This window comes from Amphibalanus amphitrite, unplaced genomic scaffold (assembly GCF_019059575.1).
Source record: "Amphibalanus amphitrite isolate SeventyFive unplaced genomic scaffold, NRLGWU_Aamphi_draft 001026F_arrow, whole genome shotgun sequence".
Classification (NCBI taxonomy): Eukaryota; Metazoa; Arthropoda; class Thecostraca; order Balanomorpha; family Balanidae; genus Amphibalanus; species Amphibalanus amphitrite.
In genome coordinates this window covers 44979-60556 of record NW_024882520.1, presented here as the reverse complement: position 1 = coordinate 60556, position 15578 = coordinate 44979, and the positions used below count along the sequence as shown (strand labels likewise).

Here is a 15578-nt window from a genome sequence, read left to right as displayed (position 1 = left end):
TTTGCTAAAGTTCACATGCGGTCATGTCGGTCGCGTGATCTCACCGTTATAAGTCAATGAGGAAAATATGGAAGCTGTTATTTTAGCGCCAGGAATGATCTATAACTATCTCAAGCACATGGAATCATGGTTTCATGCGCTCCCTGCAAGGTACGGTGCTACACCTTTGCATTGCTAACCTTGCATGACGTCATTTATGACGTCACTAGGGCCATATTAGTTTTCCGTCAATAACTCCGGAACAAAGTAAGTTAGACAGTCGCCCTCCTTTGACCAAGTTCGTGACCTGAGGGACTCTGACCAGACTTTGACTCGAGGTCAACGACTCAAAACCTTAACCTTCGGACTTATAGGTGGTCGAACGGACCACCCTCGTTTTTTCACGAATAACTCGCGTAAAAAGTGGCCGATCAAGACGAAACTTGCAGTACATTCGAGTTCATCAATTTCACACATACACTGAAAATTTCATGACCCTGACCCCAATGACCTTTGACCTGTGACCTATTTCTCGAGATCATGTTTGGCCGGAATCGCGATTCGGCGTGTGTCGGCTCACATTATCCGCGCGTTTGCAGTCTTTTTGTGGTTTCAAACGTTCAACCATGTGAAATGATATTGGTTCCATGCATTATGCTGGGTGTCAAGGTCACCTGAAGGTCAGGTCAGTTCATTGACCTTTGGTGACCTCGGTTCACTTTTTCGAGTTTTACATGTTTCTAGGCTAGTTTTTGGAGCTGGTTTCGAATTTCGCAACCATTTGAGCATTTACGAAGTAGTTTTGGTGCCTTTGTATGATGTTACGATGCTGTCAGTAGTGGTTGACACCTACTATGAATACCCGGCAGGACGCATACTGGCTGACCTGACTTGACATGACCCGACCTGGCCTAAATGCATGACGAAATCATCTGTGATCAAAACTAGCATGAAATTCGTGATCGGCACCCCGAAAAGCCCCAAAGCAACCTCACTTTACGATGTTCTAACAGGTTCCGATTTTCCCGACTTTTGGGAAATTGACCTGCCCTGGAAGGTCAACCAATGACCTAGGACCTTAAAATTGGGTATCATCAGCTTTCTCTCATCACGGGCAGCAACCTCGTTTTTTTCCGCGAAGCTCTAGCTCGATCAGGGGCCAAACCGCAAGGGGGAATGGAAGTGCTCCGTTTTGCCACGTTTATGCAACATTTTATGCAGTTACTGCACATTGCGAAAGCTTATAACATGGGAAATCGTCATGCATTCACGTTCTTTAATGAATTTGCTACAGTTTGGTGTGTAATTCGTAGGTGTAGGTCTCCTAGATCCAAGGCTATAAGGGTTGAAAGGTTGTGAGAGGCTAGAACCCTTGAAACGCCCACTGTGCACTGGGGTCTGCGTATAACACGCCCTACTGGGGGGGGGGGGGGGGGGGCTCTCCATAGCAACTCCATAGCCCCCCCCCCTCTTAACTCCGAAACTATACTGGGCCGATTGTCAAAATTCAAACGGCGTCTGATAGCCCTGGAAAAACTGTCGAGCAAAACCTAATTTTATTGACCTCGAGGTCAGCGATGACGTCAGAGGTCAGGTCAAAGTAAAAATTATTAGCATTTCGGCTTGTTCACATTTTGGGCTCTGGCCGGCGTCTTACAAGTCAGATCGGGCTCATTTTTTGTTTGCACACTCGTGAACAGATGCTCTAGATACCTTGAGGGTACAAAACTTGTACTTTGATTTTCAGGTCAGGGTCAGGTCATCACAGGTCACGGAAATATTATATCATGCGTCGGTCACGTGACACATGTTTTATGGTTCATTTAGGCCATATATTTCGAATTTGATGTCGTTTGTGTCATTCGAGGTCATTTTGAGTCGAACTTAGCTCAGGTCAGGTCACTTTCAGGTCAAAAAGGTCAAATTTTGAAGTTAATATTTTTCAACCAAAAATGTGTCAATTGGATGCAGTTTGAGCTCAGGAACACGATGGTACTATTTATATTGGTGTACGATGTCAAAAACGTACTGAAAAATTGATTTGAAAAATAAATAATTGTGATTTTTTGCAATAATGCGTGTAACTTGGCCATTTTTGAAGATATTCAGCTAAAACTTGCTAGAGTTAGTCATAAGCATACATTCTGTCACATATATTCCGTTTTTGTTTCGAAAAGTCAAAAACGTTTTGAAAAATATAAAAATATTAATTTTGAATATTATTATATACAATTTTCGAAATTTTCAAAATTTTGAAAATCCGAGATAGCAGTTTGATAGCGCAGTCAATTCTGAGTCCATTCATGCAAAGAAATTGGATATAGCTTAAAAACTGAGCTCTTGGGAGCGATTGCCGTGGTTCAATGTTTTGCGTCGAAATCGGCCGAACATGACGTCACTCTGACGTCATTTCCGGCCGACCTATGGTAGCTACGAAGTTCAAATTTTGACACAAGGTGTCAAATTAATGCAGCCAAAGGTACTAAAAATTTGGCGTCGATACCTCAAGTGGTTTGGAAGTCATTGCAGAAAAAACGGGAGGGGGCTATGAATAGCCCCCCCCCCCAGGGCCCCAGTGGGGCGCGGGTTAAACGGATTCCACTGTATCTGCTATTTGCTAAGTGTACAGATCTGTCAGACGGCCGACGGGTGGTATAAATTTGCGCGGCGGACCAGGGCAGAGGTCAGTCACAGGGGGGGGGGGGGGGGTCAGAGCCCAGAGGCGGATCCAGCTCAGAGTTTTTTTTTTTGGGGGGGGGGCAAACCATAACAATTTATCGATTCTCTCCATGCCTCGCGTCCATAGGCGTAATGTTAAAATTATGCCGTTGGGGGGGGGGGGGGGCAAATGCCCATTTTGCACCCCTCCCCACTGGATCCGCCACTGGGGGGGGGGGTCCACTCCCGTATATTTGGGGGAGTGAATAAGTATATAAACAAACTTGCTCCAGAAAGTCAAATGCATAAAAAACTACGCCAACTTGGCTCAGGTTTCCGTTTTTGTACAGTTTAAGTATGTACACTTATTTAAGCTGTATTTCTTATCGCTTTTGTTATCGCTGTTAAAAAAACGGTTATCGTTATCGTTTATCGTTTATCGTTTCGTTATCACTGTTAAAAAACAATTATCGTTATCGATCTTTGTTACCTACATTCAGAGGTCGACAAAATTCATGGAGTTTCTCCGACTGCCTGCCAATTTTCTCCAGGCTTTTCTTCGCGATTGTGAGAAATGATGAATTTGGATACCTATCCACGCAACCCAAAACACTGGTATACGGCAGTCATAAGCTCTTGTTACACTGCCAAATCAATTTTGGTACACGAATGTGCACGAATATGCAGGTCATCCTATGTCGCGGACCGATTCGGGATCTTTCTTCCACGGTCTTGGCATTTCGCAGACCATTCGATGTCCACCGCGCGACTTTTACGGCTCGTCACGACCGCCACAAATTTTTCATGAAAAATGAAAATTTCGTGGCCGTTCTCCGAACTTGTGATAAACGAATATAATCACCAAACAGTCGCCGAGTCGGCGCCGACATATCGCTGCGTGCGCCGACTTGTTGCCAAGGTATCGCCGACAATTCGCCACAGATGAGTGCCAATGATGTAAAATACAATACAATACAATACAATACAATACGCGCACGCAGTCCTCTGCCGACTGAAACCCGGGTGTGTTTTGCTCCTGCGAGTCCCCCCCCCCCCCAACCCCTACCTTCCCCGCGGCCAGCGCCGGCCTCCTGCCCTCCCGCCCCGCGTCTCATCTCTCCTTTTTCCTAGTCCCCCTACCCACTCCCTCCCTCCCTCACCGCGCGTCGCTGTGGGGCCCTTAGCAGGGGTCGGCAACCTACGGCCCGCGGGCCGGATCCGGCCCGCGGCTGGCATCAGTAACTAACATTGTGTTCCGGTCCGTTGCTCCTGCGCGTGATTGTAACAAATTGTGACCATGCTCCGGCCCGCCGGTTGCTTCCAAATCACATATAAGGACCCCATCCAAAAAAGGTTGCCGACCCCTGCCTTAGCGTCTTTGCCGCTAAGGTGGCTATTTCCCGTTATTGAGACTTTTCCTTGTATTTGAAGAAATTCCTTCAGATTCGCAATAAACATTGCAAGAATTAGCGACTATTATTGATAAATCTCAACTATTTTTCTCTTGTCTCAAGAGTTTGGCAGCTGAAGAAAACAAAGCGGTCGACAAAAACACCACTTTCTCCGACTGCCAATAAGAGCGATATTTGGTTATGAATTGGTAGGGAAACCGACCTAATAGGCACAGAGTTGCTTCTGACCGGATCAGACCAGCTCTGACTAGGGAGAAAGTGGAGAAATGGTAGAAAACTGTCATCACTAAATTGTTACTCGTGCTGTTGTTAGTCGATGACATAGGTGTATGGATGGAACAATGCTGGCTTTGCTAATCTTAGAATTTCTTCCATGATATTTTCTTCTTTATGTGATTTTGCTCGCTTATTTTTCTCTGACTAGGGTCAGATGGTCAGAGATTTTATCGACCTCTGCCTACATTTTTGAATATTTTTTATCGTGTATCGTTTATCGTTATCGCAAACCTTTCTTATCGTTTTATCGTTATCGCAGGTCCGAAAATTAGTTATCGCGTAAAGGCTAAAGCACTGGGTATTAGTATGTTTTGTTTTAGGGCCTTGGGGTAAAGGTGGTAGGTAAAGTAATCTTGGTTTTGGAGTCCGCGGCGTCATGAAGTTATTCCTTTATATAGATCTGGCAGCGCTTGATACCAATTTACTCAAAAGTGACGCAGCAATACAAACCTGACGCGCTGAATATTATGCGCTGAATATTATCAATATTATACGAAGCTTTTCGAAATTTCACCCAATTTCACCGTGAACGGGCGTGAACGCCGAATCATTTTGATATATTTTGATGTCACTCAAAGTGATTTTCTATCTTTAGGAGTCACAGTCACGCTCATTCAGTCACAGTCACGCTGTAACAGTAAGTGTGAACGATCATGATGGTTTAATCACTTCAACGGCTTCAAGTTTTTGCATAAAATACATATCTCAATCTCGTTTGTCGTAGTGAAGGATTGGAGGTAGAAATCAATGAAATGACTTGCATTCACTGCCTGAGTAATGATGGACTTAGACTTACAAAAAATGGGCGAAAGCTGGTGCAATGTCACCTAGCATTTGTGATCAGTGGTGGCAGAACACCTTCAATAAAGGGAGAGCACTGCCAAGTGCCAACTCTTGGTCGCATTCTTTTCATGCAATATAGGGCTAATGTTAAAATGCCAACGTCAAAGGGGGCACGCCGCACGGTGCTCCCCGTTCCGCCGCTTGTTTGTGATGTTACTTATTGTGATGTGGTTACCTTAGCTTCAAAATGCTACTGAATGCAAAGGGACATCATTTGGAATTATTTCAATTTCCAGACATTCTACATTCTACAATCTACTAGCTATTATATATCTGTTAAAACCTAGAAAAAAAAATTATGAGACATGTCGGTAGGTATAGTTACGACTTACGGCTGAATAATGCCACAGACTCACAACTTGAACTGTCTTTTCTCAGTAAATATAAAGCAAAACATCTAACCTGACCTAACCTTACCTACAACCTACCAACATGCAGCCTACAAATTACCAACTTATGGTGGCAGGTGGTGATAATTGTTAATGATGAATGATAATATTGGATTTGAATAATGTAAGGATTAACTTTTATCCATGACACACTTTTCACTTACCTACTCTGTACTCAAAATAACTAGTAAGGGGTTCTATCAAATTATGTCTATATTACAGGAATCAAACAAACTTTGTTGTAGTTATGTGCCCTACTCTGACCAAACAATACACAAATTTTAAATTTATCAAACATTTCATTATACGAGCTTCGTAAAGTTATCAGTTTTCAAGTATTAACACAACATAGGTACCCAAATAATGTAAGTAATCATTACATAAGTTGTGTAGAGCTTCAAACTCCTTGCAGGAACGTGTATCATTCAATACTCAGGCTTGCTGCTACAAGACAATTCTACTTGACCCTTGAGTCCTTGACATAACATACAATTATCTATGTACAATTCAGTGCACCAGATCTTTAAAAGTATATGATCTGAAGGTTGCAGCATAATTAATTGTGTTATATACCAATTTACTTTTATGCATTGCAATTATGCAGTAATTGGTAGGGATCTGTTGAATTATACAAGTGTCTAATACAAGTGTTAGATTTTAGAAGAGTAAACTTATTTAAATATTGTTATATGGCTACCTACAAAGGCAGGCATACAATTGCATTGTAAGTAAATACCAAAGTATGTGGATTTTTAAAAGTTTTCTGAAGAAAAAAAAACTGAATATTAAGCCATGCAAGGCTGAAATATAGTAATGCATTTTTGTCAATCTGGCCAATGTGAATCTATCTAATCAATATGAACCCATTGAAACTGAACTCAAATTGAACATGAATGAAGCATGGCCATGAGTTTTGTTAAATTTATTTTTCACCTCTTTGTCTCCATTCTTTTTTCAACACAATTGATATCTTGAATAATTTCACTAAAATATTCCTTTTTTAATTAGAGACTTCATGTATTGTAGGCAAAACCAAACAAACCTTGGAGGTTAGCTGTGGTATATTAAGCATTCTTTAAAATTAGGCCCACAATCCACATTGCACTAAATATAAAAGAATTTGATTTCCTTGAAAACCAAATTGTTAGGTAATAATATAGTGTCAAGTGTCATCACATGATATGATGATAATGTATTTTAGTGTCATGGGTGTATTTCCTCTGAGACCAGCAAGAGGCCCTCTCAGGGTAATGTAGTACCTACCAATGTGCAATAGATGAGATATATCAGGACCTACTCTGTCTAGGCATAGCATTTAAACTAACCAGGTGACATATGTGACTTCAGCTGTCTATCATCATGTCTCAAGTGATTACTATTTTTGGCATTGGAGCATTTGTTTTATGCTTTAGAAGTATGAAGTGATTAATAAGGATGTGTAGAATACAAATATCTAATACAAGGTGTTAAAAGTGCTAAAAAGGGACAGATTTCTTTCTTGAAGGGGGCTCACGCTCACCACAGACTGCTCAGATAACATCATTGCTACATGTGGCTTGATAACATGTAGGTAGATAACATGTAGCTTTGAAGAGCGTACACCAATCTTAGAAGACTGCATGTAGCCTTTCTGCCCTCCCTCTACCTCAGCCATGAACCAGGACCCCCTGTGTGCCAGTGTAGTTGAGTACCAAGCTGCCCGTTCACGAGCACTGCCCCTTCGGTGTACCAGCAGATCTGTAATGGCTCCCCCGGCGAAGGGGCACGCGGCAGTGAAGGGCCGTTCGCTGACAGCGGCGCGCTGAGACTCGCCATGGCCAGTCACAACAGCGGCGCGCCGCCGCGCAACAGCGGCGCTCACCAGCTGGCCGAGGGCGTGGCCCGGCTGCGGGTGGCGCCGGCCACGGCCGAGGCGGCCGGCGGCGCGGCGCCCGCCGCCCGGCACACCGTTCCGCACAACTGGCAGGTAGGTACTGAGTGCCAGAGTGCCTCTACTTTACCCTGATGCTTGCTGAGTGGGTCGAGCGCCCTGTAACCCCTATAGTCTGTACGGATAGGCCGAGCGCCATATGTGCTGTCTGTACGTTTGTATAGACCGAGCGCTGTGTGAGCAGTGTGTGCTGTCTGTTTAGATGGGTGGATGTTCCGTCTGTACGGATGGGCCGGGCGCCGTGTGTGCTGTCTGTACACATTAGGGTGTCCCAAATTTCACGAAGTTTTCCAATTCACTTAGGATACACCGGGATCCCGTTCCTTGGTTCATTTGAACCTCACACACTAATTTATAGAGTAAACTACCGGTAAACAAGGTTGCCGCTAGTGCTCTGAAGTTTTATTTGCATTTTGGTGTTATATGATAGTGCAGCGTTGTAGTCTCCGAATGCAAAATGGGAAATATGTGTAAGTAACGTAGCAATATTACCTTCTTCGATGCTCAGTGATGCTCAGATCCCATGCACATTGCACAATGATGAAAATCCGGGTTTATGTACGCATACATACGTGTGAAACTGTGTGTGTGCGTGCCCGTATGCCTCTGTGCGTGTGTGTGCGCGCGCGCGACTGCGTGCGTGCCTACCGGATAGAAGGCAATGCCAGTTTTAATCTTGGTGTGGGTGATTTCATGTGCCGCTGATTTCGTTTAGGAGTAAGCGATCAAATAAAGGTCTCAGGTTAGTGCTTCAAATGTCTCGCTTCAGATCGAACCGTCTGCTGCAATGGCACACCACATAAACGCAGATTGAACAGAATCAAATTTACATTGCAGCTATGGGTATTAAGTTCAGCGTACCCTGTCCTGAGACCGTCCACGCGTAACATCATCGTGCCCGGCTATGAGATCCGTCTAAAATATCGTACCCTGCTCTGAGATTCGTCTAAAACATCGCATCCTATTCTGAGATCCGTCTTAAACATCGTACACTGCTCTGAGGTCCGTCTAAAACATCCTACACTGTTCTAAGGCCCATCTGCACTCTACAGTCTACACATAACGTCATCGCACCTTGCTATAATATCTGTCTACCACTACAGACCCACGTGGTCCTTCTTCGTGTGACCGTAAAGCGACCTGCGCCATGCCACCACCTGGCCAGCGCCTGCAGCTGGTCCTCATCTTTCGTTCTGTCCATCATCTCCTGTGCCAGCTTCACTCCGAGATCCGCTCCATCATTCACAACTGCCAGGCTGTTGACGTATTTGTGAACTGCGTTGTAACCTGAGATACTTTTGCATTTTTTGACAGCCTCTTGCAACCATTCGAGGGCGCACTAATCCAGAATCTGGAGGAGTGCGCCCTCGAATGGTTGCACCGGGCACCCGGCTATGAGAATCATAGGCACTCATCCATAATATGGATTAGTGCGCCCTCGAATGGTTGCAAGAGCCTGTCAAAAATGGAAAAGGATCTCAGGTTACAACGCAGTTCACAAATGCGTCAACAGCCTGGAAGTTATGAATGATGGAGCGGATCGCGGAGTGAAGCTGGCACAGGAGATGATGGACAGAACGAAAGATGAGGACCAGCTGCAGGCGCTGGCCCAGGTGGTGGCATGGCACAGGTCGCTTTATGGTCACACGAAGAAGGATGTTACATGGGTCTGTAGTGGTAGACAGATATTAAACAGGGTGCGATGACGTTACGTGTAGACCGTAGAGTGTAAATGGACCTCAGAGCAGTGTACGATGTTTAAGACGGATCTCAGAATGGGGTACGATGTTTTAGACGCATCTCAGAATAGGGTACGATGTTTCAGACGGTTTTCAGAGCAAGGCATGATGTTTGCTTAGACGGATCTCGGAGCAGGGTACGGTGATGTTACGCGCGGACGGTCTCAGGACAGGGTACGCTGAACTTAATGCCCATAGCTGCAATGTAAATTTGATTCTGTTCAATCTGCGTTTATGTGGTGTGCCATTGCAGCAGACGGTTCGATCTGAAGCGAGACATTTGAAGCACTAACCTGAGACCTTTATTTGATCGCTTACTCCTAAACGAAATCAGCGGCACATGAAATCACCCACACCAAGATTAAAACTGGCATTGCCTTCTATCCGGTAGGCACGCACGCAGTCGCGCGCGCGCACACACACGCACAGAGGCATACGGGCACGCACACACACAGTTTCACACGTATGTATGCGTACATAAACCCGGATTTTCATCATTGTGCAATGTGCGTGGGATCTGAGCATCACTGAGCATCGAAGAAGGTAATATTGCTACGTTGCTTACACATATTTCCCATTTTACATTCGGAGACTACAATGCTGCACTATCATATAACACCAAAATGCAAATCAAACTTCAGAGCACTAGCGGCAACCTTGTTTACCGGTAGTTTACTCTATAAATTGGTGTGTGAGGTTCAAATGAACCAAGGAACGGGATCCCGGTGTATCCTAAGTGAATTGGAAAACTTCGCGAAATTTGGGACACCCTAGTACACATACATAGACCGAGCGCTGTATGAGCACTGGGCAGCGTGTGCTGTCTGTTCAGATGGGCCGGTATTCCGTCTGTACGGATGGGCCGGGCGCCGTGTGACCAGTGTTCCGTCTGTACGGATTGGTACAGCGCCGTGTGACCAGTGTTCCGTCTGTACGGATGGGACGGGCGCCGTGTGAGCAGTGTTCCGTCTGTACGGATGGGACGGGCGCCGTGTGAGCAGTGTTCCGTCTGTACGGATGGGCCGGGCGCCGTGTGAGCAGTGTTCCGTCTGTACGGATGGGACGGGCGCCGTGTGAGCAGTGTTCCGTCTGTACGGATGGGCCGGGCGTCGTGTGAGCAGTGTTCCGTCTGTACGGATGGGCCGGGCGCCGTGTGAGCAGTGTTCCGTCTGTGCGGTTGACCAGTGTGCGGTGTGTGCGGCTAGGTTGGGACGGGGATATTGTCTGTGTGGATGGGTATAGCGCCGAGTAACCACCGCCCCGACCCCGGCAGGCCACCAAGTCGACGGTGGTGGAGCGGATAGCGTACCTGTTCAACAGCGCCGCCATGTGCGACGTGCGCTTCGTGGTGGGCCGAGACGCTAACCGTCAGGTGGTGCCCGCGCACAAGTTTGTACTGAGCATCGGCAGCGCCGTCTTCGACGCCATGTTCAACAGCTCCCTGTCAACCGAGGTGAGTTCGCTGGGTGATATATGTAGATCTGTGACATACATGTGTATAACTCCCACCCGTAGACATTTTTCCATTCCATTCCAGAATGTTTTTTGTGCATCGACAACCTAATAAAACGATCGGAAAATGAATATGAATACCATATACATACAGTCGACGCCTCACGGTCTGGGCGGCGTTTCCTGCGGGCAGCCTGTGTAACTGATAGGCTCGTTGGTGTGCCCCAGGACGAGTTTATCGCACTGCCGGACGTGGAGCCGCAGGCGTTCCTGGCACTACTGCGCTTTCTCTACACGGACGAGGTGCTGATCGGACCCGAGACCGTCATGACCATCCTGTACACGGCGAAAAAGTACGCCGTGCCAGCCCTGGAGCGAGAGTGTGTCGACTTTCTGGAGCGCAATCTCAGCCCGGACAACGCGTTCATGCTGCTAACGCAGGTCAGTGGAGTGACTGGAAGAACCGTTTTCCCGAGAGATTGCTTTTTTACCCAACATTTTGCTATTACCTATGTTTGGCGGTGGGTAGTTGAATCGTAGTGCCACATGCCAGTTTCGTTGTAATTTTCAATGAGACGTCTAGTACCTACTGTAATCTGAAGTTTGACCTACTCATGTGTTTCATATTTCGAAATATCGTTAGATAATATGACACACATCTGCGCTGGCTATCGTTAGACGCGTTTCCTAGTGTATTTTCTAGTCCGCTGACGTATTCGTCTCTGTCTCTTCATCTGTGACAGATGAGAATGCCTCTTCCCCAGCTGTTGATCTCCTTCCAATGGCTGCTGAGCTGCGTATGGCTGCATGTATTTACACACGTGTATTTGTTTGCACCAGGCGCGGCTGTTTGACGAGCCCGAGCTGGCTGCCCTCTGTCTGGACACCATAGACAAGAGCACGGCCGTGGCGCTGGTCGCCGACGGATTCGTGGATATCGACCGCGACACACTGTGCGCGGTCCTCGAGCGGAACATGCTGCGTATCCGGGAGTCGCGCCTGTTCGCCGCCGTCCTCAGGTCAGTGTTGGTTGAGCTGGGATGGACGAAACGGACTCGTGAGGGTCTGAATGTGAGATCAACGGTCAGCGCCGAATGTCGGGGTGGGCGATATGGATTCTTGGGTCTGAGTGTGGGAAGGGGCCTCTTGTGGATCTGGACAGGCTGTGGCGGGATGACGCCACGCACTTGGGGGACAGTGATGAACAACGGAGACCTATTCATTATAAAACTGCAAGTCTCACTGGCCAGGAAGTTCAGTTTGTGCTGTATTTTTTTTTGTATAATTACATTAAAAATACCAAAGCATTTCGTGGTTCTGTGGTGTCCTCACCCGTGTCCGTTTCTTGACCTGTGTCTGGGACTCTTATAGCACTGCCCTGATCGACTCTCTACCTCAGGTGGGCGGAGGCGGCGTGCCGGCGTCACGAGCTGCCACCGACGCCGGAGAACCTGCGCTCCCAGCTGGGTGACGCGCTCTACCTGGTGCGCTTCCCGCTGATGAGTGTCGAGGAGTTCGCGGCCGGCCCGGCCCAGAGTGGCGTGCTCACCGACCGCGAGGTGGTGCAGCTGTTCCTCTACTTCACAGTCAGTATTCATATTGATTATCAGCGTAGGGCGGTCCGGTCCCTAAGCTGTAGCTGTTCGTTGCCAGGCTAGCGGCCTGTCCCGTGTTGGCGTTGCCGTTCTGTTTGCTTGTGTGTAGTTGGGCGTCCACTGGTGAACAGTTGTTTTCAGTTAGCATCACCGTGCTTACGTGTCTCCTATTTTGGCTTAGGTGATTGTATTCAGCGTTGGCACCGACACTCGCGGCCATTGGTTGGACGTGCTGTACCAGTCAGGTAACACTGACCCACGCTTCCCTCCTCCCCAGGTCAACCCGAAGCCGCGCGTCTCGTTCAGCGAGACGCAGCGCTCCTGTATGATGGGCGTGGAACAGTCGGCCTGCCGGTTCAGTCAGGTGGAGGCTCGCTGGGGCTACAGCGGCACCAGCGACCGAATCATGTGAGAACCACCGCCGCAGACGTGCCCATTCCAACACGATCCGACGCTCGGCCCTTTTGATAGCCCCCTGGAACACTGACTTTCTACATGTATTTTAAACTCTATTCAGTACTAAAAGCTGAAACAGACTGTTTCCGCAGTCAGGAAATCGCATGCGAGAACCTAATTCAAATACATTGAATCACCCTGGCATCAATCGTACGCACCTCCGTGCGCCCTTCAGTTTGAGCAGTTCTTCACAGTTCATGGTATTGTGCGATGCCACTAGCGCCTCTATCACTGTCGGTGTGAGGGCGCGGCGCCACCGCTCGAGACGTGTCTCCGAGCTGACCTTTCTCTCTCCGTTCAGGTTCTCGGTCGACCGCCGTATATTCGTGGTGGGTTTCGGTATCTACGGCGCCATCCACGGTCCGAGCGAGCACGGTGTGACCATCGGACTGGTGAACGTCCGAACCGGAGAGGTGGGTGAAAACGGGAGAGGTTCAAATGGGAGAAGTCACAATACGGGAGTTCGAAGCGATTAGAACGGTAGGGTGGGTGGTTGAGAGGGGTCCCAACGGGAGAGGTCGAGACGATGAGAACGGGGCTCGAATGGCAGAGAGAGGCGTCGCGGTGGCTGGTGTAAGATGGGAGGGACTCTCAAACGGGAGAGGCGGTTGGTCGGTCGCCGCGGTACTCGATCGATACCTTCCCTCGGGTGCTGACCGATGGTTGACGGTGTTCAGTGACGTCGTGTCATGCTACTCGTCCTCAGGTGCTGGCCAGTCACGAGGTGACTGTGTTCAGTGACGGGTGTGCTTTGACGCGTCACGTTACTGTCCTCAGGTGCTGGCCAGTCACGAGGTGACCGTGTTCAGTGACGGGTGTGCTTTGACGCGTCACGTTACTGTCCTCAGGTGCTGGCCAGTCACGAGGTGACTGTTCAGTGACGGGTGTGTTGTGACGCGTCACGTTACTGTCCCTCAGGTGCTGGCCAGTCACGAGGTGACGGTGTTCAGTGACGGTTCGGAGAGCACGTTCCGCGCCATGTTCCCGGAGCCGCTGGAGGTGGAGCCGGCCGTCCAATACATCGCCTCCGTGACACTCAAGGTAAGACGGCGCCTCTGTCACACTAAAGGTAAGGCGGCGCCTGCGTCACACTGAAGGCGAGGTGGCGCCACTCGAGACCGGCATGGAGGGCGACAGACGTTGTTGCTCATCCATGTTCTTCTGATGTTCGTTGGTGATAGTCGCAGAGGTTATATTCGCATTGACTACATTCTACGTGATACTGGCAAGATCTGGAAAAGCACGCATGCTAAGGTAATGCCAATTGCAATACGAAACATGAGGCAACCACTCATATATTATTACTGTTGTTCGGCTAGTGTGTAGTTTGAACTACCTGTCGAACTAAATTAGATTAGCCCTTCAGTGGACAAGATACCTGGGCGTTCAGACAGCCTCGCTGTGAAAAAGATTCCTGTAAGCTCTGTTCCCTCGCGGCGGACTAACGCCGCGCGCGTTGCCCTCGTCCGCAGGGTCTCGACTCGTACTACGGTACCCACGGCTCCCGACTGGTACCAGTCGAGTGCGCCAGCGGCGGCGGCAAGGTGACCTTCCACTTCGAGGCGCCAATCGGTAACAACAACGGTACTTCAGTCGAGGACGGCCAGATCCCCGAGATCATATTCTATGTGTGAGTTCAGTCGCTGTATTGGCGTTCGGCTGGGGTGGGTTGGGTCTCGTGCCCAATATCTCAGTTTCCGGGACGGAGATGGTGATTGAGCTCACCGGTCTTTTTCATATCAGAATGCTGGTGTCGAATACTGCCAGGAGTAGAGAGTGACGACATATTGCGATAGGTATACTCATTGTGCAAACAAGACGATAAGTTTGTTCAGTTTATTTGTGCGGTGTACGGTGTTCGGTTTGCCTGTGGAATATTTATATATTGGCATGCTCGTTTTGAATTTCGCCTGTGCTGTGCACTGGTCCGAGAAGGAACAGTGTTCCCCACCTGATGGTGTTGCAGTGAGGCGCTGCCGGGCACCGGGCTGGGCCCGTGTGTGTGAGAGATCTGTACTCATCATGAAAGATCTGTCTGTCATATGTGCCGCCGCTTGCCTGCGTATTGTGTATTGTGTTCTCTGAGTGTGAGCGCTGCCGAATAGCGCGTTCCTACCGGTCCTCTGCTGAATTGCTGCCACGAGCCGCTCCGTGAGCAGGCGGCGGTGGCGTCCGCGTGTTCGGAAGCGTTTCGTACGGTGTGGCAACAGCAGACTTTACTGCCAGTCGGCGTCAATTTCGGCCACGGGTGCCTTATGCATGCGGCACCCGCTGGCGAAACGCGCATTGTGATATTAGGTTTGCTTCTTCAGATGGATATTCTGGAGCTTTTGAGATACAAACAGCGACATGGTTGCCAATGTAAGCAGACGTGGCGCTGTGTGTGCGAGGACTCGGCTGTTACTCGGTAAGGTGTTTTAGTGGTGTGTGCAACAACAGACAAGACATTGCCAGTCTTGGATGATTTCTTATGCTGCCGTGAATACGATACGATACGACTACCTGGATTGCTCGTGTGTGCTATAAATACATCATGTATATCGTCAGTTTTACTCAGTTTTTGTTACGGAGCGAGCGAAGCGAGCGGAGTCTCATACTGAATTAAGGGAAAATCCTGAGTATGAGCGGCCGGCCGGCCGGCCGGCCGTGGGGACGCTCTTCAAAAGCTAATATCTTAGGAACGGGACATCTGATTGACAAGCGGTCTTCTTTACTGAATGCCACTTGGACGTAAAAGTTCTGTGGTGTGATGGCCACCATGCGTTTTTGCCAACCACCGCACGTGGCGCGTGGTAAAGTTGGACATTTTTCAAGAACCCCCAAAATTGCAACCTCAATAACGGCACAAC

At 48.3% G+C, this 15578-nt stretch overlaps 1 protein-coding gene across 4 annotated transcripts; it reads left to right on the top strand.

Moving 5' to 3' along the window:
* Positions 1 to 4768: 4768 nt before the first annotated feature.
* Positions 4769 to 15123, top strand: LOC122369341 (BTB/POZ domain-containing protein 2-like). Of its 4 annotated transcripts, none has more exons than XM_043344007.1 (10): positions 4769 to 4962; positions 7293 to 7523; positions 10500 to 10679; positions 10907 to 11119; positions 11519 to 11697; positions 12078 to 12264; positions 12551 to 12681; positions 13031 to 13142; positions 13648 to 13770; positions 14202 to 15123. In XM_043344007.1, the coding sequence occupies exons 2-10, from the start codon at positions 7371 to 7373 to the stop codon at positions 14361 to 14363; spliced, it is 1440 nt and encodes a 479-aa protein (XP_043199942.1). In that variant the 5' UTR covers positions 4769 to 4962; positions 7293 to 7370; the 3' UTR covers positions 14364 to 15123. The 4 variants fall into 4 exon arrangements, with proteins under 4 accessions (XP_043199942.1, XP_043199941.1, XP_043199943.1 ...); XM_043344006.1 differs by having other exon boundaries at positions 7290 to 7523; XM_043344008.1 differs by lacking the exon at positions 4769 to 4962 and adding an exon at positions 5009 to 5062 and having other exon boundaries at positions 7290 to 7523.
* The last annotated feature ends 455 nt before the right edge of the window (positions 15124 to 15578 follow it).

What these genes read in the sequence shown, in the direction of transcription:
- LOC122369341 (XM_043344007.1), top strand. Translation starts at nt 7,371, where the DNA reads ATGGCCAGTCACAACAGCGGCGCGCCGCCGCGCAACAGCGGCGCTCAC. An exon ending in CGTTCATGCTGCTAACGCAG is followed by an intron (nt 11,120 to 11,518) that starts GTCAGTGGAGTG and finishes TGTTTGCACCAG; the next exon opens with GCGCGGCTGTTTGACGAGCC. An exon ending in TCGCCTCCGTGACACTCAAG is followed by an intron (nt 13,771 to 14,201) that starts GTAAGACGGCGC and finishes CCTCGTCCGCAG; the next exon opens with GGTCTCGACTCGTACTACGG.